Genomic DNA, 25,915 nt, shown 5'->3' with positions numbered 1-25,915 from the left:
GAGATTTGCCATTTTAACTGCTGAGTTTCTGAGAGAACCTTGAAAGTAGATTATTGGCATAGTGCAGAACCAGTCCTCAATAACATAAATGATTATGGGGATTACAGGTTAAATTTAAAAAGAGGGCATTGCCTGCTGCTGAGTCCAGAATATTCTGAAGATATAGCTAGTGTAGTTTGTTCATGCACTTTTGTTTTAAAAAGTGTGCAGTGAATTGTTTGTGACTGTCTCACAACTTTTCATGTCACTTTTTTGTGTCTGATGTCTTAATCTACAGGAGTTTATTTTGGCATTGTGGCTGCTGTATTTAGCTGAATAATGATCATGTAGTCAGATCTAATTTGAACAATTCTGGTCTTGTAGTACTCCGGCACTTGAGTGCTACTTCATCAGCTTTTTTTATATTGTCGATGGCGTTTTTCTAGATGTAAAAGTCCATCTGCAGATTGTGGAGTTTAGTATTATTGCAAATGTTAAAATTTTTGACATTTAAAAATTTTATTGGAGAAAAGCAATGCATGTTTTTGTACTGAAAATCACTGTCCTTTGGGATTCCCAGATCACTGGGCCACAGGGTGAATTTATTGTCTGCAAAAGTTGTTTTTAAAACCTGAAGGGTTGTTTGTACAAAAGCTGGAGTGAAACTACTTTTCTGTAGTTTCATGTAAGTTGTCCTGTCTCTTAAGAATGTTCACAGATTCGTTCATACCTCATATAAGGTGCTGCTAAGTACACACAGTTTTTTGTGACAATTTCTTGTCCTGAGCAGCAACAGTTCACCTAGACATCACTCAAAGTGCCAGTAAACTGTTTCTGTACTAAACCTGAGTCTTGCTATGTAAAATTGCATTGTTGAGATCTTGGTTCATTGGAAACTAAGATGATCATGATGAAAATATTCTGTGCTTAGTGAGGTTAAGCATTACTTCTTTGATTACTGTTTTCTTTCTCTCTTCCTTCTCTATTTTTTGGCAGCCAGCAGAGATGTTAATATTTCTCTTTGCTGTGCTCTGGCAACCTGTTTATCTACAGAAACAGAGAGGGAACCTACTAATTCTTACTGATTTGCTTCTGTATTTTTCCTTTGACCAGTGGACGTGGTGAGATGGAACAGATTATGTAGATAGGCCTCTGCTGGAGTCTTCGGTCTGAAGAAGAAGTTTATAAGCTGAGTTGTATAAATAAATGCCTGGAAAAGGAGGGTTCTGTGTGAAGCTTTTAATGTGATTCAAACCACTGGTCTTTTTGAGAGCCTGGGGACTGTCCTGCCTCCCACTGTAATGAGTCAGCTACAAACTTTGCAGTGCTATCTAGCCACATTCATGATATGATGAGAGTTAGTTTGCTCTGGGGAAGTTGACTCAACCCTTCTACCAAACATCCTTTTTTGCTAATCCAGAGAAATCTGCCTGTGATTAATTCCTTTTATCCAGCCCAGGTGTCTCATTGATTTCAGGAGTTAGAAGCTATGCCTCTTCTGCCAGCAGCTCAACCCAAGCCACTGACAAACATTTTCTTTGGATTTCAAAGTTTTATTTTAAAAATAAACACAGAGCATAGTATTAGCATAGTTTGTTCCATTGTGAGATATCCATTTATTAAAGAAGTATCACGTAAGCTCTTTCTTTATTTTGTTTTTTACTGTCTCGTGTTATGAGGCAACTAAGTAGACTTCAAGTTTTAATAGTATCAGAACTGTTTTAGTAGATGAGTTTAATTTTCTAGACAAATAACTATTTCCAAGAAGGTCTGATGATCTGTATGGACGATATTTCTTAGAATTAGTCTTCTAACAGACAAAGTTTTAGTTTCTGATATTCTCTTTATCAATGTACTTTATTGCTTATTCCGAAAATTGGTATTTGCTTTTACTCAGAAGTGCTGTTCAGGTTGTTGAATTATCAGCCAAGGACTTTTTTTTTTTTTTTTTTTTTTTCCTTCCAGCTTCTGTGTAGATAATTTTATTCACAATAGTATTTTTGATTTTATTTGTTTAGTTTTGTCTTCAGGAGCTAAGGCGGCAGTTTCCTGGGAGCCACAGAGTTAAACGATTAACTGGAATGCGATTTGAAGCTATGGAAAGGTAAAACCTCAATTAAAAAAAATTACTTTCTGTCTGAAAAGGTGCTTGCTATTTCTTAAAAAGGCATTCAGGCAGTATAAAAACATGGCAAAGTAATGTTGGGAAGTTTCTTTATAGAAAATAATCGTGTGCATGTTCATATTACAATGTTTGGACATTTTTATTGCATTTTTGTGTGTATTATGTGGTGTTACATTTTTGCAATCTTCCTATCAGACTTCATAGATTAAAAAGATCTCTTACTTGACAGCATAAGTCATTATACAGTAAAACACTAGGCACTTTTTTTGGTGAAGTCTGTGAGGTATACATTTCATCTCAGAGAGGCAGAGCAGCATATGAAAATCAATGCCAGTGGTTTTTTTGCCTTCATTGTTCTCCTATGCTCCTTATTACTGCAGGATGTAGCTGTTTTCCCTTGTTTTCTGAGTGTGGATAAATCCAGTAGAACTTAGTAAGGATTAAATCTATAGAGTTTGTTATAGAAACAACTCAAAAAACATATGGAATAGAATGGCAGAACCTAAAAATCAGACTGATCTTTTTGAAATATCCTATAGAAGGGTTATAACATAGTAAGTTTAACAGGAATTATTAAAATAATGAACAGCTTAAAACTTTACAGCTTTCCAAGATGAATGACCTCAGGGCTTGAGTTTGACCTTTCTTGTCCGCCTTTCTCCTTGGATACATCTTTCATATCTGTGATGATATCTATACATCTATCATGATATCTATACATCTATGACTGGAGTATTGGAATGGAAGGATGCAGGCTCTTTAGGAAGGACAGGCAGGGGAGACGATGAGGAGCTCCACCTGGGGATGGATGAGGAGCCAACCGAGAGTTTATGGGTCAGGATTAAAGGGAGGGCAGGGACAGGTGATGGTTATAGTGGGGGTCTGCTACAGGACACCCGACCAGGAAAACTGAGCAGGTGAGGCCCTCTATAGACAGATAAGAGCAGCCTCATGTTCACAAGCCCTGGTCCTCATGGGGGACTTCAACCATCCTGACATGTGTTGGAGGGACAACACAGCAGGGTGTAAGCAATCCGGCAGTTTCCTGGAATGCGTTGATGGTAACTTTCTTCTCCAAGTGATGGAGGAGCCAATGAGGAGAGGTGCTATGCTGGACCTTGTTCTCACCAACCAGGAGGGGCTGGTGGGGAATGTGAAGTTCAAGGGCAACCTTGGCTGCAGTGACCGTGAAATGGTGGAGTTCAAGATCCTTAGGGCAGTGAGGAGGGCGCACAGCAAGCTCACTGCCCTGGACTTCAGGAGAGCAGACTTTGGCCTCTTCAGGGATCTGCTTCATAGAGTACCATGGGGTAAAGCCCTGGAGGGAAGAGGGGCCCAAGAAAGCTGGTTAGCATTCAAGGATCATGTGCTCTAAGCTCAGGAGCGATGCATCCCAGCAAAGAGGAAGTCGGGCAAAAACCCCAGGAGGCCTGCATGGATGATCAAGGAGCTCCTGGACAAACTCAAACACAAAAAGGAAGCCTACAGAGGGTGGAAGCAAGGACAGGTAGCCTGGGAGGAATACAGAGAAATTGTCCCAGCAGCCAGGGATCGGATTAAGAAAGCTAAAGCCCTGATAGAATTAAATCTGGCCAAGGATGTCAAGGTCAACAAGAAAAGCTTCTATAGGTATGTTGGTGATAAAAGGAAGACTAGGGAAAATGTGGACCCTCTCCGGAAGGATATGGGAGACCTGGTTACCTGGGGTATGGAGAAGACTCAACGACTTTTTTGCCTCAGTCTTCACCGGCAAGTACTCAAGCCACACTGCCCAAGTTGCAGCAGGCAAAGGCAAGGACGGGGAGAATGAAGAACTGCCCGCTGTAGGTGAAGATCAGGCATGAGACCATCTAAGGAACCTGAAGGTGCACAAGTCCATGGGACCTAATGAGATGTATCCATGGGTCCTGGGGGAACTGGCAGATGAAGTTGCTAAGTCACTATCCATCATATTTGAGAAGTCGTGGCAGTCCAGTGAAGTTCCCACTGACTGGAAAAGGGGAAACATAACCCCCATTTTTATAAAGGGAAAAAAGGAAGACCTGGGGAACTACAGGCCAGTCAGTCTCACTTCTGTGACTGGCAAGGTCATGGAGTGGATCCTCCTGGAAACTATGTTATGGCACATGGAAAATAAGGAGGTGATCAGTGACAGCCAACATGGCTTCACTAAGGGCAAATTGTTCCTGACAAATTTGGTGGCCTTCTACAACAGCTGGTTACAGCATTGGTGGATAAGGGAAGAGCAACTGATGTCACCTACTGGAAAGGACCGATAGAAAATATGGTTTTGTCTCGACCTTGCCGCTGTAGCGCCATCCGGCGTTGTGCTTCGAGAACAACCATCTTCTCCACAGTTTTGAGAAAAATAACCTCATGCGCCTGCGCAGGGGCAAGAGGCACGAAAAGAGCAGAAGTGGGGACAGCACATCCGTGACAAACCGCACGTACACATTTGCGATCTGCGCATGCGCAAGAACCCCTATATAAAGAGCACACGTGCCCCGCGGCGGCACGTGCGACCACTCCTTCCCTTCCTCCACCCTCAGGCCCCCCCCTCAGTCCCCAACAAAGCCTGAGGCCACCAAAGACCCAGCGGAAGATCCTCAGACTTGGGAAGGTGGCGAAAGACTCCTTCTTCTCTCTCTCTCCCTCTCTCTTATTCTTTTCCTCTCTTCCCTTGCCCTCCCTCATCCCTCCATTCTCTCCCCCTCCCCCCAAATAAAAGTAAAAGGTTGTACAACATCTGACCGATTTCAGCGTCTTAATCTCATCCTTGGGATTGTATCAAAATCTCCCCCGACATTGGATCAGGACACCTACATGGACTTGTGCAAAGCATTTGACACTGTCCCGCGCGACATCCTTGTCTCTAAATTGGAGACACGCGGATTTGGTGGATGCACCACTGGGTGGATAAAGAATTGGCTGGATGGACGCACTCAAAGAGTTGCAGTCAACGGCTCGATGTCCAAGTGGAGACCAGTGATGAGTGGCATTCCTCAGGTGTTGGTATTCGGACTGGCGCTGTTTAACATCTTTGTCTGCAACATGGACAGTGGGATTGAGTGCACCCTCAGCAAGTTTGCAGATGACACCAAGCTGAGTGGTGCCATTGACGCGCCTGAGGGACGCGATGCCATCCAGAGGGACCTGGACAAGCTCAAGAAGTAAGCCTGTGTGAACCTTAGGAAGTTCAACAAGGCCAAGTGCAAGGTTCTGCACATGGGTCAGGGCAATCCCAAGAACAAATACAGGCTGGGGGATGAAGAGATTGAGAACAGCCCTGCAGAGAAGGTCTTGGGGGTACTGGTGGATGAAAAGCTGGAGATGAGCCGACAATGTGTGCTTGCAGCCCAGCAAGCCAGCCGTATTCTGGGCTGCATCAAAAGAAGTGTGGCCAGCAGGTCGAGGGAGGTGGTTCTGCCCCTCTCCTCTGCTCTGGTGAGACCCCACCTAGAGTACTGCATTCAGCTCTGGGGCCCCCAACAAAAGAAGGACATGGACCTGTTGGAGCAGGTCCAGAGGAGGGCCACAAAAAAGACCAGAGGGATGAAGCACCTCTCCTATGAGGAAAGGCTGAGGGAGTTGGGGTTGTTCAGCCTGGAGAAGAGAAGGGTCCAGGGAGACCTTACAGAGCCTTCCAGTACCTGAAGGGGGCCTACAGGAAAGCGGGAGAGGGAATTTTTACAAGCACATGTAGTGATAGGACAAGGGGTAATCAGAAAGATGGTAGATTTAGATGAGATATAAGGAAGAAATTCTTCGCTGTGTGGGTGATGAGGCACTGGACCAGGTTGCCCAGAGAAGTTGTGGATGCCCCATCATGGGAAGTGTTCAAGGTCAGGTTGCATGGGGCTTTGAGCAACCTGGTCTAGTGGAAGGTGACCCTGCCCATGGCAGGGGGGATGGACTGGATGACCTTTAAAGGTCCCTTCCAACCCAAACCATTCTATGATTCTATGATCAACATTCTGTTCTGAAGCACTTGTCTTGGGTGTTGAGAAGGACTTCCAGCTTCCAGTGCCTTTGAATGCTAGCAGATCTGTTCCGTGCCACATTTTGCATACGGAGTTGGTGAGATTTGGAGCCTTTGGGCCATCTTGATACAAAGGAATTAGAAGTAAACCCGAAGTGCTTTTTTTTTTTTTTTTTTTTTTAATTTATTTATTTAGCACGTGTTCTTCATCCATCACATTCTTGCAAAATTAACTTTGAAAATGTTATTTGATGTGAACTACCAATGAATGGCCATTGCTTGCATCAAAAAGAGTGGATAACTGGGCTCCACAACCACAGAAGCAGTTTCAGGGCAAACAGATGTTCCATATTTCACACTCACTTTATATCAAATACACATTCATGAAGAATTTCCATTAAACTTTGCTCTCTTTCTGTCTTCATTTGATATAGGGTAGGAAGACAGTGAGAGAATGGCAGGTTTCCCCCCCTTCTTGAAACCTGTTCGGAAGTGCAAAAGATCATAATTCTGTTCAGGCTTATGTGACTACATTGAAGATGTTATTGCATGGGAGCAGATCTTTGTGGGAGATGACTGCTGCACAAACATTATGTGTTGTTTCAACAATGAAGTGCTGTTGAGCCACAGTTTTCTGAAAGTGCTCGTACAAGTTCTTGACAAAATATGTCTATCAGGTTAGATCTTTGAGATTGGAATATCAGGGGAGCAGAGGCATCCATGAAAGCTGAGGTTTCATCTTCATAGATTTTCTCCAGAAGTCAGGGAAGAAAGAGGCCTCAGCTCTGGGCTGTCTTGAACAGGAACCCATCTGCAGCTGCTCTAAGCCGTGCCCTGGAGAAGCCTGCCTCTCTCCACTGACTGTAAATGAAGCCTAGGGAGACTTAGGCTGGAGGGATCACATTTCCAGTTGAAGAAGTGAGCTTCTTGTTAAATTCTAAGTGACTGCTAGGATCTAGGAAGGATCCAGCCTTCCCCAGCAGGAAGAGAAAACAGTGAAGAACATCCCTGTAGACTGAGTCATCCCTGTAGGCACTTGCTAATCAAAAGAATAGTACTGGAACTTCACCCTGTAAATCTCGGCCATCATGTTCAGTCTTGTAAAATACATTTGAGAAAGTAGCAACTAACAGAGAACATGAATACAGTGTTTTACAGCACGTCTGCTCAAGTCTGTAGCAGTCACCTTCTACTCATTTCTGCTTTTGTGCTTCCTTTTGCATTTGTTCTCATACCTTATGGTAACTGAACTGGACAGCTGAGCTATGCTTATGTCAGCAGTGTTTAGGGAGCAGTGAGAGTACATAAATGGGTGTCCAGGGTGAGAAGGGGATGTGTAGCATCAAAATCAATCAGCAGTACCTCTGGAAAACTACTTGTCAAAACTATACATGAAGACACAAGGTATGCCCTAGTTATGTGGTGATAGCACAACAGCTGTGTAGTCAAATGTGTTTTGAATTGAATTATTTCATTTTTCCGGTTTGGGTCATGTACGCAGCTGGCTGAACACATGGAGCTGTTTCCCAGAAGGTTTAAAGCATTAATAGAAGCTGGAGTAACCTGTTTTGAGCATACTTCAGATAGCAGAATTAATTAATAAAACCTACATAGTGATGGTGGAAAATATTTTCTTTCAAGATTTATGGTATAGTCTAGGCATGGACTCTTGTGTGAATCCCCCCAGTTTACTGTATGTGGCTGCTTATACTTTATAAGATCGTAACAGAAGAAACTTACATGAAGTTTTAAATTACAACAATGAAGTGAAAAGTCATAATTTTGGATGGTCTTTCAAATTTGGGGTTTTCTGTTTCTTGGGAGAGGTGAAAGGGAGAGTTGGGAGGTGATGATTGGACCTATTGAGTACAGAAAAAGAAAGAACAGACAGGAGAGTAAGAAATTGGGTGTAAAATATATAAGTTGCTGCTGAAACAGTATTCGATGAACCAGTTACCATATATTTTTTTAACTTGGTGACATAAAATACTGCTGTTCGTATTTAGCACTCACTCGAGAATTTTGTTTGAATATAATTTGCTTAAATATATTCCATATAAAATGTGCAGGAGCGTTAGTAACTATTGCAAGGACAGTCAAAAAGTCAGGAGTTCTGTCTTAGCAGAAATAAATGTGAATGATTTCTTTCAACAGGTATGATGATGCTATCCAGTTATATGATAGAATTTTACAAGAAGATTCAACTAACACAGTAAGTTTAAAAGATTTTTCTGAACTGCAGTGGTTTGTTGTTTGAAATCGTGATTACATTTTGTGGGTTTCACTGTGGAAAAATGTGTGTCTGTATTACTGTATTTGTTTCCTTTAGTTTCCTAGTATAATAACCTATGTTACCTTCATTAGAACAAATGAGATTTGTTTCGTGATGAGAAGGCATGATGTAATACCTACTTAAACACTGAATTTAGAAGACAGTATTATAACTAGCAACCTTTCCAGCAGTTTTAGTAGGGTTTAGATTGAGCCATTCAGCTTTTCCATTTTCCCTGAATATTTAGTATCTAAAGGACCAGTATAGTTTGCTATGTGTCTTCTGTTTTCCTTATGGTTAATCTTACTTAAAGATTAAGTATGAATACACTCAGGTAGTGCTTGAATAGCAGTTATTTTGATTTATTGTCTGGGACACTTTACTAGCTTTTGAATGAAAAAGCTATAAAGCTTTCCAATTGTATAAAACAAAATCTGAGACAGTCTGTACTTTTGCATTTTTTGAATACTGGTTGTGTAAGCAACCTTGAGCTATTAGATGCCAAAATGAAAGTCTAGGGAAACTTGTAGCAATATATTTTCATACTTTTTTTTTTCACAAGGATAAAACGAGGAATATGCAGAAACTGTAGAGTTTCAAATTTTTATATCACATGTTGCAAAGTCAGTTAATTATTATTAATCATTGTCCGTTTGAGGGTATATGTTTGTCTGTGTTACTTGGTTTCGAGGAACTGGTTCTCTTTATTGGGTGAACTTCTATGTAACTGTAATACTTGGGCTAGTGCCTATGTTTTGGCAGTCTCATGTAAACCTTCCTTGGTGCGTTTTGAACCTTTGCCTTTTTTAAGTCACCTTATTTGATGTGGTCTGCTATTCAGGAGGGGAAACCCCACAGAAACACAGATAACTGGGGTTAACTAGGATATGCCAGAGCTGGATAGAGATGAAGTGCCATCACTTAAACTAAGTAAACCCTTAAAAAAACCCACAAAACAAATTAAGAACAAAATAAAACAACAGCCAAAAACCACCCAAACCCACCACACCAGAAAATTATTTTCAAGGCAACACATCTGAAAATGTTAATACCAAGTTAAGCACTCAGACGACAGTGGTAGATTAAAGTCTGTGTCTTTTAGCAGTGATAGAACTCATATTTTTTGTGCAAGGGTAAAAAGAACTATTTCAATTCTTCACTCTTATTTTTCACCCTCCCTAGAGCAGTACTACTTGAACTGCGTTCTGCAAGACAAATGTAGGTGATCTGCAGTTGTCCTTTGAAAGTCTATAGTGGTTTTGAGCAGAAGTTTGAGCACAAGGTGCATAGCTGTCTGCAGTAAATGTTGGTGGATTTTATCAGTGTACGGCCCAAAGAGTTTCAGAGACACTAAGTCTTCAGAGTCACATTAAAACAAGATGGAACCCATCTGCAGTGAAGGCACAAGAATAGGTCACCTAGGTGCCCGTTTTATGACCTTTTGCTGAAGGCAGTGAAAAATGGAGCACCATATTACAATGACTTCTGTGGACCAAAGATCTTTGAAGTGTGCATTTTGGGCAATTCTACTCTTCAGCTGTCTCAGCATGGCTAACGTCATCTGAGTGGTTTGTTGGACAGTTTTATAAAACAAAATGATATATTTAAATAAGTAATATGTATGACTATTACCTAATTTGGATTTCCTCCTTAACAAAATCATACAGATCCATAAAATGGTAACATTTAGAAGTGTAAGATGTAAATATTAGAACAGCTGCATGATCTATTGGATTTCTTACGATCTGAGAAAAGAAGTGGAGTGTTAAATGCAAAGCAGAGGTTCCTCGCTATATAAGTATAGAATAGGTTGGCTAAGCCTTGCATGTGAAGAGTGAAAGTTAAATAGAAAGTTTTGATAAATTGTCGTGTGCAGATTTCTTTGTGTCTTTTACCTGTTAATTATTTCCATGCACACATGTGGCTGCTGTAGGAAAATAAATATTTCAAGATTTTAAAAAAGAAACTGTTGCTGAGTTTGTCTTGGCACTTCCCTTACCTTATAGCAATTTCTTCTGGTTTGCTGACACATGGAGTTGCTTATATACATTAAATGTTTTGGCAAGTGCTGTAAGTGAAACAGAGACATTTGTTCACACAAATCATACTTTGCATCAACTGACAGTTTCAAATAGAAGCATGGAAAAAGCTTTTTCAAAAAATTCTTTTATTTTAGACACCTAGCAGACTTTTCCATTATGAAAAGTGAACTTTGAACTCAAATTATGTAATGGACATTGACACTTTTGGATGAGGTTTTGTTGCATGCAAAACTCTGAAACTAAGATAACAGTAATTATTTCATTTTTTAGGCTGGAATTCAAAGTACTCCTTGTTTTTAAAAGGTGAACATCTCTTAGTGTTTTATCTCACTATGAGCTTACTTGCTGAAAAAGGTGACTCATTTGACAATGGAGCAATGTTAATGTTGTCACTTCAGAGATCCTGTTTCCTTTTTCAAAGCATGTAGGTATTGAGTAAGAGTCTGTCCCTTCTCTAAAGAGTTTAACAGTAATGAGTGAAATGTGACTCTTGTGAAAAGCACCACTTGTGTGCGTTTTAATAGGATAAGAATGGGAACCTTTTCCATTCTTCTCCATTTTGGTTGAAATGAAGGCTTATTAGAGCTGTAGCTGGCATATTACTCTGTTATTAAGGCTGCATAACATTTTCCATTGTAGGGACTTTTTTATTAATTGAAATTTAATGTAGTATCCAATTGAAAATCTTTATACTGGTGCCAAACAGTGGCTGAGTTGTTTGTAGATCTTCAGATAAAATGCTTAGTCTGTTTCTCAGAACAAAATAAGGGGGACATTGTTTTTTTTAGTAGGGTTGGTAGAAAGGACTTTTTTGTTTGTTTTTGCTGTTAATGTATTTCATTGAGAAATCCTCATCCTGCTCTGCTTTGGAGGAAAGCCTTGCATACCAACAGGAAAAGAGCTCTTGGTAGAATGCAGCTTTTATTATACTATGAGAAAAACACCCAAGCTGGCTAAGTTACAGGCATTTGAAAATCTTTGCTTCATGTTCTCAGTAGAGACTGCTGGAATTTTTATTAAATACATCTTCTTAAAATCCCGTTTGTATTGAGCATGATCTATTCCAGGCTACAGAGATGAAGCAGGACTTCCTTGCAGTTACTCCTCATGGCTGTAGGGCTGTGGGAAAGGGGCAGAAAGTAGGGAAACTCCTTTCCTTTCTGAGTTGCACGCAAACGATGAGCAGGAGAAGGGAAAAAAACATCCAGAAGGAACTGAGTAAAAAGAGAAGGAAGCAGAACTGTGAGGACCAAAAGAGAGAGGGACACGTAATGGAACGTTAGGTGGTTAGTTAACAGGAGAGGTCAGATCAGATGTAGCCATGCAACAGATGGCTTGAAGGGTGGGTAGGCCATCAGAACAGAGGGATTTGTATTAACGTTAAAGTCTTGTTTTTTTTTTTTTCTCCCTAAAAAAATAAATCACATTTTGCCTTGAGGCACTGTATTTTCTGCTGTCAGTAAATAGCTTTGAGACCTACTGGTGAAATGTTTCTTATTCCCTGTGGTACCTGGTGTATATTAGTTCTGTCAGTAACTGGTTTAGCTCTGATAGTGAAGGCATATACCATTTGAATGCTGCACATAACCAAACTTGTAGTTTTACAAGGTGGAATTTCTGTTCTTTCTCTAAAGAAAACCCAGGTACATTTCATACCTTCTGGAGATAAGGCTGGATGCTCAACCACGCTACTTAAAAAATGCCAGAATCTGCATGCCCTTAAAATGACTGGTAGTCTTTTGAAGTAAGTAGTTATTGTTTAGCTGTATCCTTTGTAAATTCAGATAATACAACAGCTAAACTTTGATATAATTTTGTAGTATGAGGTGTCATGCCACACTCAAACTCTCAGGCATTTTTGAATCTTAAGTTGATCTTCACAGTGTTCTCAGTATCTTTATTAGTGTTCTGGATATTACATTAGGGATTATGTTTTGGATCATAGAATCATTAAGGTTGGAAAGGATCTCTGAGATCATCGAGTCCAACTGTTAACCTCACTGCCTGGTCCACCTCTAAACCATGTCCCTAAGCACCACATCCACATGTTTTTTGAACGCTTCCAGGGACTGTGATTCCACCACTTCCCTGGGCAGCCTGTTCCAATGCCTAACCACTCTCTCCGTGAAGAAATTTTTCCTAATATCTAATCTAAATCTCCCCTGGCACAACTTGAGCCCATTTCCTCTTGTCCTATCGCTTGTTACTTGGGAGAAGAGACCAACCCCCACCTCACTACAACCCCCTTTCAGGTAGCTGTAGAGAGCAATAAGGTCTCCCCTCAGCCTCCTTTCCTCCAAACTAAACAACCCCAGCTCCCTCAGCCACTCCTCATAAGACTTGTGCTCTAGACCCCTCACCAACTTTGTTGCCCTCCTCTGGACACGCTCCAGCACCTCGATGTCCTTCTGGTAGTGAGGGGCCCAAAACTGAACACAGTACTCGAGGTGCGGCCTCGCCAGTGCCGCATACAGGGGCACGATCACCTCCCTGGTCCTGCTGCCCACACTATTCCTGATACAAGCCAGGATGCCATTGGCCCTCTTGGCCACCTGGGCACACTGCTGGCTCACGTTCAGGGGGCTGTCAACCAACACCCGCAGGTCCTTTTCCGCCAGGCAGCTCTCCAGCCACTCCTCCCCCAGCCTGTAGCATTGCATGGGGTTGTTGTGACCCAAGTGCAGGACCCGGGATGGATTGCTTGTGTAAAATTCAGTAGGAAATTTGCATGGAATTAATATATCCATATTTTCTATTTGATACGTAAGTCCTCATTTCTGGGAATGGGGCACTTACATAAGAACCTTACAAATGGATGTAGTATCGTGAATTTTTTTTTCTCTCATTTATCTCACAGTAGCCATGTGAGATGAAACAGTACTGCCATTTTACATAGGGAGAGCAGATGAAAGCCCATCTCTGTAAAATTATTTAGAACTTGGTTCCTAAACAGGCAGTTTTCTCTGATATTGCTATTGATTTCAATTCTGTAATGAATATTAAATGATGAATTTTTAAGCTATGTGTACGTGTCTGTGTCTGATTAAGTTGAATGCCTTTTTGCATTATTTTACCCTGGCAAAGATTCTGCTTTTGGGGAGCAAGTCAAATGTAGACCCATCTGTTTTAATCAGATAGCTAAATATTTTTGTCAGTCAGGGCCTTCTCGAGGTGGCCCGTCCAGGAGTGCAAAGAAGACTGGTGATGAGAAGGGAAATTTTGTTCATGTATTCAAGACTTAGGTTGGTGTCTAATCCAGTCCACTGTCATCCTAATGCATCTGCAGTTTCTCCTGATTCTTCAACTCAACTATCAAGAAGGTTGCAGAGCACTTGGTCAGCACCAGGGGAAAGTAAGATAAGGCACAAAGTTCTTCTTTAATTCTAATCCACAGAAAATCTGATGTCTTTATTGGGATAATTCTTCTGCCGTTTTTTTTTTTTTTAAATGCTTTTTCAACTAAGCTTTTAATATAGCAAGACACTGTATATGCTTGCTTAGCTTAGGGCATGTGGATAATCTCATTAACTTCATGGGTCTAGTAATATAATTGTGTGAACGAGGAATTAAAAATAGGATTTTCAGAATAATAAGATAGTGTTCTGAGTGAAGCTGTTGTCTTTCAGGGTTCGTAAAACACTAAAAACTTTGTTGTTTATGGGAATGGGCCATACAAGTGTATGGACAACAACATGGTCATATGAAGTTATACTTTCCCGTACTATGTTGAGATTCTTTTTCTAGCCAAGCTGGACATGTTTCAGAAAAGGCACAGGAGGTGGTTGAAGACATGTGGGAATCCAGATACTAGAAATATTCAGAGCAAAAATTTAGTATCATGTGAATAGGCAGCAATTATGTATCATGAATATCTGAGTTCATTCTTCCTAGCATCTCTTTCTATCATTGTGCATTACTGCCATCTTGACTGTATAGGTAACTTTTTTTCCCCCGTTCTTATCTCTGTCAAATAAGAAGAGAATAATGAGCACTAAGACTGAGCATTGGCTATCTATTTATCATCTGAGCAGTGATAATTCTTTAAAACACCTGCAGTAGCTGTGCATTCATTTTGAAGAGACAAGAGACCTCCTGTTAAGTTCTTGCAGATCTGTATATTTATCTAGAGGACACTTCAACTTGCAAAAAGGAAAATTGCTCACCAAATGAAGTGCCTAACAGAGGGAATTTTCTGAGATGATGTGCCTATGTTTCATTAAATATGTTGCTATCACTGCCAGGAAAGACACAGCTAGTTCTAAACTTAAGTTTGTATGGTGATACTTTTAAAGGGAATCAAATAAGATAGCTTGGCACTGTGTATGATATAGGATGGAGCTGGTGAGAGATGTGAAGAGCTGCAGCTGCTGCTTCAGATAGTCCCCAAGGAGGATGGATGATTAAGCTGGGGATGTACTCCATGGATCCTAAAAAAAAAAGTTTTCTTTTGACATTTAGCTTTTGTCATTTACCTTTGCTAGGTTGGTTTTGCTTCTTGCTCAGTCGTGATTGGTGAAGTGAGAGAGCAGAGTGCAGCATTTTTCCCATGTTTTACTTTTGTGAGTGTAGCACTTTTAAATGTTGGTGGAGATTTTGTCCCTTGAAATTGTGTATTTGAGAACTTAAGAACAGCTATACTGGAGTCGTGCCAAAATCGCTTGTCCTGTTTCTGACAGTGACCAATAGCAGATACTGGGAGAAGTGTGTAAGAACAGGGCAGTCATAGAGTGCGCTCTGGTCTCTTCTGCCAGTTTCTATTCATTTTCATGTTAAGGTTTTCCTGTGCCAGAAGTGATAACTGTTTGTAATAGCTCTTAATGAAATTTCTGCATTGATTTTTTTTTTTAACTGCTTTTTGAACTTGTATAAATTTGGTTGCACGTGTCTACATCTTTTGTAAATGAAATTTTGTTATTTATTCATGGATTGGGTAAATCTCCCCCCCCCCCCCAACTTTCAGTCTAACAATGTTGATATCCCTAATTCATCTGTTATGGTCAACAGTTGTTTTCTGTTCGCTTTATTCATGCTCATGATTTTAGGGATCTTACGCATTTTTCTTCCTGCTAAGCTGAGAAGTCCTAACTTGTCATAAAATCATAGAATAGTTTGGGTTGGAAGGGACCTTTAAAGATCATCCAGTCCATCCCCCCTGCAGTTGGCAGGGATATCTTCAACTAGATCAGGTTGCTCAGAGCCCTGTCCAACCTGACCTTGAATGTTTCCAGGGATGGGGCATCTACCTCCTCTCTGGGCAACCTGGTCCAGCGTTTCACCACCCTCATTGTAAAAAATTTCCTCCTTATATCTAGCCTGAATCTACCCTCTTTTAGTTTAAAACCATTACCCCTTGTCCTATCGCAACAGACCCTACTAAAAAGTTTGTCCCCATCTTTCTTATAAGCCCCCTTTAAGTGTTGAAAGGCCGCAATAAGTTCTCCCTGGACCCTTCTCTTCTCCAGGCTGAACAACCCCAGCTCTCTCAGCCTTTCCTCATAGCAGAGGTGTTCCATCCCTCTGATCATTTTTGTGGCCTCCTCTGGACCCGCTCCAACAGGTCCATGTCCTTCCTGTGCTGAGGACCCCAGAGTTGGATGCAGCACTCCAGGTGGGGTCTCAGCAGAGCAGAGGAGAGGGGCAGAATCACCTCCCTCGACCTGCTGGCCACACTTCTTTTGATGCAGCCCAGAATACGGCTGGCTTGCTGGGCTGCAAGCACACATTGTCGGCTCATCTCCAGCTTTTCATCCACCAGTACCCCTAAGACCTTCTCTGCAGGGCTGTTCTCAATCTCTTCATCCCCCAGCCTGTATTTGTTCTTGGGATTGCCCTGACCCATGTGCAGAACCTTGCACTTGGCCTTGTTGAACTTCCTAAGGTTCACACAGGCTTACTTCTTGAGCTTGTCCAGGTCCCTCTGGATGGCATCGCGTCCCTCAGGCGTGTCAATGGCACCACTCAGCTTGGTGTCATCTGCAAACCTGCTGAGGGTGCAGTTGATCCCACTGTCCATGTCATCGATGAAGATATTAAACAGTGCTGGTCCCAATATGGACTCCTGGGGGACTCCACTTGTCATCTGTCTCCATTTGAACGTTGAGCCTTTGACCACCACCTGTCCGTCAGTTCTTGTTGCCATTCTGTGCCCTGAAACCCTGCTGCTGTTCTGAGTGTCCTTTCTGGTTTGGTTTTTTTTTTTTTTTTTTCCCCTATATTTGGATGAGGAAGGAGAGGACAGAACTGCAGTCAGTATTAAAAATGTAGGAGCATTATGGATTTACACAGTGGCAAAGTGATGCCACTGATGTATTCTGTTCTGTATTCTTTTCTGATAATTCCAGCATCACAGTGTTGTAGGTTTTGGTTTGTTTAAGACCTCTTCTGAACATTGAACTGACATTTTATAGAACTGTTTATTGCAACTCCAGCCTCTCCTTCCTAACTGGGCAAATTCAGAGATCTTTGCTGTGTACATTAAATTAGTATTGTTTTACCCTATATGCAGCCCTTTACCTACATTAAATTTCAGGGGCTGTTTTATCATGTTGACATTCACTATTGTGAATGCTATTGTTTGCAGTTGACTTTTGTTCTTTATACTTCAATAACTCATTATCATCAATTAACTTTAGCACATCACTGTTATTTCCCTTGTTAGATCACTTACGAAGACACTGAGCAGTAATTTTTAGTACAGACAACTCTGGGATTCTCAATGCAGAGAAATTACTTGTAGACAAGAACTCTTTTCTCCTCTATTTTATATCTTTTGTCTAATTTATTTATCCATGTGAAGACCTTCCCCTCTTACCCTGTAGTAGCATAGTTTCCTTCAGAGCTTTCGGCTTCAGAGTGAGAGATCTTGTTGAAATTAGTTTTGAAGACAAAGTAGACTTTTAAATGGATCTTTATTCATCCACAGTCTTAGTGACTCCTTCGAAGAACTCCAGTAGATCTGGGAAGCCTTACTTGCCTCTGCGTAAGCTGTTCTTACTCTTCTTTGGTATGTAGCATTTTTCATGTTTTCCGATTCCATGCTTTAGCTTTTTAGCTTTTATAGCTCCTACCAATTTGCCGTGTGCTGGTGTTAGATTTATGGGCTATTTTTATTGGATTCCTCCTAGAACACCGTAAAAAGTTGTGTTCACCATTGCTACTTATGCTTTGACATTATCCCTAAAGGAGCCGCTTCAGCTCAGCAGCTCTGTGCCTGTATAGATTAATTTGCAAGATTTGGCCTGATTTAGCTGTCTTCCCTGGTTGACTATGAAAAAACTCTAAGTCTGGTAAGAGTACATTCGTTGTTGTGGTTGTATTCAGATTATGTGATATTTTTTGACATCTGTGTAATTCCTTCCCTTTATCTTTGTTGTAGTTGTTTACACTTCTGTTTTGATTTGCATATTGAAGTTTGAAGGAAATTATTTTAATGTGTCAAACTCTTAGGCCAAATGCACATTTTCTGAAATGTGAAGTCCTTGATAAAAACAAATTCAAAAAATTGAAGAATTTCTTTTTGAGATGCAAAATAATTTGTTTAATGCTGCAGCAATTATACAGGTAGGAAATTGTTCCTTTCTTAGAGGTGTCAGTCCCTGAAAATTCTTCTACTAGTACTTTCTTTGCACCCATGAAATTTAGAACAATCTTAGACTCTTGGTATGTTTTACTAATCAAGTGCAGAAGTTGATAAATGTTCAAATCCTCACTTCACTTTGAGTCTACTTAATGTGTGTTAAAAAGCATCATGACAAATGGAGGATTAGTTCTTGTGCCAGATTGGGGATTATTAGTCTTTAAAAGAAATAGCTTGGAAAGGTTCACTGTTTAATAAATACGTGACATACTGAAGTACCTTAGTCCATATGATACTGATTACGGTATAAGTGTTCTTTAAGATGGCATCTATCGTTCCATTAAGAATGATGGATTTACAGAATCTGCCAATAACCATACCAGTGTTCTGTTTTAAACTCTGGAAAACTGATAGGGGGAATTCCGTGTCATAGGTGCCGCATGGTCAAACACTGCAGATCTTGTTGCAGCACTGAAATCTTTGTCTTTTCCTTTTGATTTAAGGTGGAAGGAGAAAGGAGGTTGAATTAATTTTTGTATCAAACTTTTTCTTAAAAATCTTACTGTTGTGATGCAAAGAACCGAAATGTAACTCTTGAAAGTTATTTTTCTATCTTTGTTAACAAAATTATTACAACTATTTTAGTATGCTTCGTAGATTTCAAAATAATTTGAAATCTTGTAGTTAAAAATAGGTTTGTCATGATTATTCTTAGTGGACTTAAAATTAATGATTGAACAGATTTGTACTTTGCATTCTGCCGTTTTTTAGTATCTTGCAGTAGGTCCCTTAAAAATGAGCTTATATTTTGAAATGTGAGATTTTTGCTAAACAAAGCCCTGAATCATAATAAAACATATGAAGTGGCCTGGTTTTCTTATATCAGCTGATACTAAGGCAGATAATAAATCGGATGTATGAAATAAATGCTAGGTAAAGCTTCTGTAGAATTGGTGGGAGTCTGCCTTTCCTTACAAAATAACTAGGTTTTGTCTGATAAAGTGGTTGTTAGTGTTGGCAGTGGTTCTGTGCAGTCGAACATTTTGTTTAATTCAATGGAAATAAAGAAAAATTGATGCTATGTGTGTAAATTGTTGTTAGTTATGCCACTTTCCTCAGGGTGCTCAGTGAGCATGGTGAGCATGAGTCCCAGCTCACTGAGGAGGAAGCTGATAGACACAGGGAGGGAGGTAGGGGCTCAGGGACAATATAAATCAGAATAAGCATTAGAAGTTTACAGAACACAAACCGGTCCATGTCCTGGGTTTAGCACAGGCTTTTTCATATATGCTTTTCTTAAAGCATTGCCTACTGGAGTCATATTGAATTTCAGTTTTTATTTAAAAAAAACCCTAGCTGATAGTCTTCATGACTCAAAGAAAAGCTAGAAAGTCAGGTGGGAGAGTAGCCTGTGAATAGAGACAAAAGCAATAGTGGTTTAATTTCTTTATTTTTTAGTCTGTCTTATCACTCCTAGGAATCACAGATCTGAATACTTCAGATCTACTGAAGACCTATGTGTATGTTTCTTGGCAATGCATTCAGAATACGTGTGTTACAATTTTATTTATGTAATTGAAAAATGGTAGTAATTGCTTAAAAAACCCCCTACATCCTTATTGACTTCTTCCCGGCAGTTTTAAAGAGACTTTCAAAAATTCTGTGCTACTATACGACATTTTGTTCATCCTTTGAATGTCAGCACTGTTTTGAGTGTCTGAGCCTCTTTTCTGTAAACTAAGAGTTCTCTGTAAATAAACTGACTTATCCCAGCATTTTTGAAGGTTTATTTGAGGGTGAGGAGAGTGTAGATTTCGAGCCCAGGTGCTGCTTTATTTTTGGTGATAAGAAAGGTGGATAAAAAAGGAAGTTTTAAATTCTACTTTTCTCAAATAAGAAACAAAAAGTGTAATTTTGAAGAAATATTGTGAGATTTGGTGCCATTTAGAAGCAAATAAATCTTGTCAAATGTATATGTAATTAATTTTACTCCTAAGTGCTACCATCAGAACATGTTAATTATGTCAAATCCTTTTATCCTCATTATTTGAATGCATTAGATGATGTGCTGCTTATAGGTAAATATCAGCTTATATTTGTGACTAGAAACAGTTGTAGCTTTTCATAAATTCATGTTTTGAGGTTACAGTGATTGACGTTATTTGGGAGTGCTGTGGTTAAGAAATAAAGCAGCCATGGAGAAAATGTGTTTCCGGACCCTTTTGGAGGACTGACTTGCATGCGATTGAAGGAGTTGCATTAGAAACAAAAAAGGAGGGTGACTTATGCAGGCTGTTCCTGTTTGCCATTGCAAATTAAGTTGTCAGATGCATTGCTTGATTTTATATATTAAACAGATGATTGCAGTTCTCAAGCAGTTTAGTTTTGATCAGTTCCATCTCTTGGTTGTTTTTTCTTTAAATTTTGAAAATACCAGCTGAATTTTTAATCCAAAAGTTACATTTTAAAGTAGATGGTCACCTGCAAAGAACTTGGCTTTGTAAGCCATGATTGCATGATACGGGCTGTGCATGCTGTTATCCCCGCTTTCCCTTCTTTCATGTTTCGGGCTCAGTGGGCAGGTCACTGGGCTGTGGATAATATCAGCCGTGGGTAGTGAGTTTAACACTGCCCTGGTGTTCCCACCATGGCAAGGGTAGTGACCTGCTTTGCGAAATGCTTGAAGACCTCTTCATAAGACGTGATAGAGAGCAATGGGTGCGGGTTTGGTTTGGGTTTTTTTGTTTAGTAATAGTAGCAATATGATAAGCATGTAGAATTATTTTTTGTGTTTAAAAAAATAAGTTTAATTACCCTGTTATCTTTAAAACCTCTAAAATAACATAAACAGTGTGTATTATTGTTGTAGTGATAGATGTGGTCATCAGTTAAATTTTCCAAAGTCAGTTATGGCTTTTAGCCAAATATCTCCCAGTAAAAGTAGAATGATGGATTTAACTTCACAGGTTGCAGTTTGACAAAGAAGCAGTGGAAAACAAAATGACTGTGGGTAAACCCACAACGCTGCCTGTGTCCTAATGTGTCTCTTGATCATTCTGATGAATTTTCTCTCTGCCCGTGCCTTGCCTTTAAGCAGAAAAGTGAAATGTTTTTTCCTCACTTGAGTAATTTTCACTGAATTTTCATCAATTATATGTTTGTGCAGGAGGTGAAGGAGATGAATTCAAAGGAAAGAATAAACCTACAGTTAATGTTAAAAGCCTTTCTAGCTCTGCTGTTTTGGTAGCTTGAACTAGTTTACTTAAATACTACACTCTTCTTCTGGAAGCGATAAATTTGTTCAAATGATGATCAAAGGATAAGAAATTACTTAAGCAAATAGTTATGTTCAAAATACTGTAAAAATACAAGAACTCTTTTGGAGTATATGTGTCTGTGATCTTAGAGAGGTACATCATGAAGAAGCGTAATTTCAGAACTATCATTCTTAAACGATTAAAATCGTTTAAGGTTTTGTTGAAGAGTTGTCCATTCCTGTGCTGTCAAGGCTTCTGTAAGGTGATACCCAACTGTGTAACTTCTTTATAAGATATAAAATGGGATGAGAGCTATGAGGGGAATAAATCGCGGGACTTCGTTACTGGAAAAGTGTGCTTTTTTTTCCCCCCCATTAATATTATCTCATGGAGAAATGGCATGTAAGTGTGTGTGTACACGCAGACACATCACGCACACACCGTCTGTCTTCTCGTGTCTGACTACAGCGGTAGTGATCACCCAGGAGAACAGGGGTTATAGGCAAGGCAGGAGGCTGATGGCCTTTGTTCTTTGAGGCATGTTACGCTGGAATTTGGTTTTACTTTCATTCTGTCAGATTCCTGATCTGATGACTTTCAGGCTTGCTGAGGTGTAGTGGTGTTTGCTCCAAACTCTGTCAGACTGCTGGGAAGATGTCCATTGTTTTGAATTACACCTCAAGTGTATCTTGATTCACAACTCCTAGAGGTCTGAAAACTGCTTTTAGAGAACTGTAACCAACATACTTCAGAAACTGGAATATTGGATTAAAGTACAGAATAATCAACTATGAAAATTCTGTCTATCTTTTCTCCTGGTGGTCTGTAACAACTTTTATGGAGTTCAAAATTTAAATACATTATAATTCTTGTAACTCATTTTTATGTTGTTTATGTTGAAATACATTTTCCACCCACATATGAAAGTAGTGCTCGGTTTTGCCATTGAAATGTCTATTTTGTATTCCCTTTACATTAAAGAGCCTACTTTGTGCTCTGAGAACGATGAGAAATTTGTTCATGAAATTGGTGTGTATTCAACATTAATTAAAGATTGCATTCAGCACTCCAACAAGAATCTTTAAAAAGTCGTATTTGTACAGTGGCAACCAAGATGCATCTGTGAGATTCTGTAAGACTCAGTCACCGTCTCTCCTCCATAGTCATGGATCTTGTGAATGACAAGGTGGGGGTCTTTGGAATGGCTGAAGATTAGCAATCCCCTGCTGTTTTGTAATTATCAGAATCTGGACAGTCATTTATTTGAATGAAATAATGCATACAGTTTGTGCCTCCAAAGAAAAGCATACATAATGTGATTGTAAGAAGAGGTTTTCAGTCTCTCAGTGGGATGTCATAGGGTATGTTTATAAACTTCAACCTAGCAGTTGCTCTGCAGTGGAATTCCACTGGTATTGAGATAATAATTTGCACAGTCAAATTGCTTTCTTTACAAAAACCCAGGGAATTATGAGACCCTAATCCTTTATTAATGTCAACCCATAGGCAGCAAGAAAGCGTAAGATTGCCATTCGAAAAGCCCAGGGGAAAAATCTTGAGGCCATCCGAGAGCTGAATGAGTATCTGGAACAGTGAGTGTCTTACAAGAATACGGATTGTGTTTTGCTATTCTGATAAATCTTTTTAATTAAAATGGAATTTGCATTTGATTTACGCTTTTGCTTCCATGCTGGTCATCTACAGAATCCCTTGCACATTCTTTCTTTTTTTTCTTTTTTCCTCTCTTGTCTTCTCTATACAGATTTGTTGGAGACCAAGAAGCTTGGCATGAACTTGCAGAACTTTACATCAATGAACATGAGTAAGTTGTTTGCTAAGTCCTCATAAAAACTGTTAAATTGAAAAGTACTCTGTGTAAGTCAAAGACCTCAGTGATTTTTTTTTTTAAGGACTAGTGTTAGAAAGTATGCTGTCTCATGTCCAATATAACAAGCATCAACAGGAAATAATTACTGACCTTATTTGACTACCAAATGCTTTAAGAAGGCACTTGATTTTAAAACCGAAACGGTTTACTTAATTACCTGTATGTTTCAGTCATTTTTTTAAATCCGATACTTTAGAAGAAGTGGTTTGAGTGTAGCAGGGAACAGCACTTATTTCCCATAATTTTTCATTCAAGTGATGTTTTTTACTAGTTATAGGTTTTAAATTCTTTACTTCTAAAATCAGTTGATCATGGCAACAGATATTCTGATTTTCTTTTGGCCTATCTCTGCAAGAACTTTTAGTAACCTTTAAAAAAACAAAACAAACCCAAAACATGGATCCAGGGTTAGAGGCATCTGGTCGCCTGGGTACAAACCCCAATGCAATCAAGAATGCTGAATGTTGTAGTAACTTGCTTATTGGATATTTAATGTTTTTGTTAGCTTTTTTTTTATTGCTGTAGTGACAGGAGGAAATCCCAGTGTGAGAGGATTAGCTCAAAGCCTTAGTGCAAGTTTTCTAATATCGCAGCATTAATTCTAACCTCCACCCAAAGGCGTATCTTCTCTTTCCCCCTTCTTTAGTTCTTCAGCCCAGCCTGAATTATATCACATTGTTTCCTTCCTTCCTTTCTAGAGAGTAGTAAAAGAATCAAATTCTCAAGGAAGAAATAGCCATTCTCACTGTGATGATAAAATTGTTGCCTCATCACCTTTATTTCCGCCCCATACTCAAAGAAAATAATTATTAAACTCTTTCAAATGCTGACTTAAGGAATAATCTAGAATTTTGATATGCAGATTTCCATTTGTTTTGGGAAATTCACCAGTCACTTTTCCAAGAAAATAGATGTTTTTTTTTTCAAATGGTTAGAAACATATTTAAGCTTGTCAGATCTGTCAGTACAAAAGTGAATGATAGAGTGGTGGAAGCATACGTGTTCCACTAATGGGTTTTGGGTTGGTTTGGGGGGTTTTTTGTTGCTATAATCTGTATTACAAAACTGTGTAATAAAACCTGAGAAAGAAATTGGTTTTGCTTGTATTTGTTTTGGTCTGTTATTCCAATAAAAAATAATATGTAGAACTTTTTGCAGTTCATTGAAAAAATTGACTGTGCTCTCTGTACCTTTATGAACATCATTGTTGTTATTATTTTGATGATTAAATGGGGAAAAATTGGAATCTTGGCTGAAAAGCAACTAGAAGTTGATTTTTAAAAAAAGGAAACAATTCATCAGCTTACCTGTTTTATCAGTTTCACGAATTCAGTCTCGCTTGTGAAATCACCATGCTGTTACCATTGTTCATAAACACACTTAGTACAAGGTTTATGTAGTCCTCAGTTCTACGCTCTGTTCCGTTATGAGGACTGTGGCTTCTGCTTTTGGAGAATGAGGTGGCCATCCTTTTATCTCCAAATTAATATTTGAAATACGTACACAACTATCATAATGTGCACAGGAGAAAACCACAATATATTCGTTTTAAGAAATAAGATTTTATAGATTATATGGTTTAATATTGTCTCAGAACTGCTAGATTGTTTTTACTCTGATATTAAATATGTACCCACACTGTCATTATAAATATTGCATCTCTGAATTTTGGAATCCTGTCATGGAAACTCTGTGCAACAGTGCTGTCACATATGTGTAGAAGAAGCAAATTCTGCAGGAAAGTCTATTAGTTGAACACTTATGAAGCTAAGATTTTTATAATTAAATAAACCTACATTTTGAGCTTGACTTCTTAATTCTCTCTGAAAGCTTTAATTTAAATAACAAGTACTAGCCTTTTCTTTTGCAATGATAAGTTGTTGCCCATTTGGACTGGTATGATGCTATATATAGATTTGAACTGTTTGCTTTTTAGAACTCTTCTTAGTATGGTTTTTTGATGTCACTTCTGTGGTTGACTGTGAGCAGGTCAAGTTAACTGGCAGTGTAAGTGCTCTGGTTTGTAGCTTGATTTGTGAATCCTCAGGTAGCTGAATCTTCTGGTAGAAAAAAATTAACTATTTTGTAGTCTGAGTTCAAATGTCTTGTAGTACCTAATGCCTGTTTCTACTCATCACTCTTGTTGATCAGAAATGGCACTTACTAATAAGAAATGAGTATACTAAATGCTTTCCATGAGCTGTTCTGTATATACCTAGACTATTAAATTTTGTATATTCTTCACTATCTATGATGTAAAAATAGTAACTTGAGGTTTTGAACATCATTTTAAAAATAAAACATTTTTCTTAATTGTGAATCACGTGAAGTTATAGGGGGGAAAATAAGACTACTTTTATTGTGCTGTAAAGAAACTGAAGCAAAGAACTGCATATTCTGTTTCATTTTGTCACTGTGTTTTATATTCCTCAGCTATGCAAAGGCAGCCTTCTGCTTAGAGGAGCTTATGATGACTAATCCACACAACCACTTATACTGTCAGCAATACGCTGAAGTAAGTATTTTCAGAAAAACCAATTATGTTTGAATACATACTCTGTTTTTATGTTACTGAAGTGGTGAAAATGGAATAAAAATGACCTCTTTAATTTTTCCCTAGGAGATTTAAGAGAGTACACAGAGAATGTTAACATCTCATAGAACTTAACATGTTAACACAACTGTGTTTTCTTACTCAGTGTGACTAAGGCAAATGTAAGCGTAAGGGCAGGAATTATTGAAGATAAAGATTCATTTTAAATGAGCTATTCCTGTTGAAGTGTTTATGCACTTTTCA

At 39.2% G+C, this 25,915-nt stretch overlaps 1 protein-coding gene across 2 annotated transcripts in view; it reads left to right on the top strand.

Annotated features, from left to right (window-relative positions):
• EMC2 (ER membrane protein complex subunit 2) overlaps positions 1 to 25,915 on the top strand; it is a 49,966-nt gene that overhangs the window by 12,314 nt on the left and 11,737 nt on the right. Inside the window, exons 4-8 of one of the 2 annotated variants that reach the window (XM_082330415.1) lie at positions 1,998 to 2,083; positions 8,238 to 8,295; positions 22,737 to 22,822; positions 22,993 to 23,052; positions 25,552 to 25,633. In XM_082330415.1, coding sequence (XP_082186541.1) covers positions 1,998 to 2,083; positions 8,238 to 8,295; positions 22,737 to 22,822; positions 22,993 to 23,052; positions 25,552 to 25,633 — 372 coding nt within the window. The remainder of the gene's footprint in view (positions 1 to 1,997; positions 2,084 to 8,237; positions 8,296 to 22,736; positions 22,823 to 22,992; positions 23,053 to 25,551; positions 25,634 to 25,915) is intronic. The other variant, XM_082330416.1, reaches the window with a different exon arrangement.

The sequence above is a fragment of the Platalea leucorodia genome (genome assembly GCF_965183815.1).
Source record: "Platalea leucorodia genome assembly, chromosome: 1".
Lineage (NCBI taxonomy): Eukaryota > Metazoa > Chordata > Aves > Pelecaniformes > Threskiornithidae > Platalea > Platalea leucorodia.
This window is presented reverse-complemented; position numbering and strand designations above follow the sequence as displayed.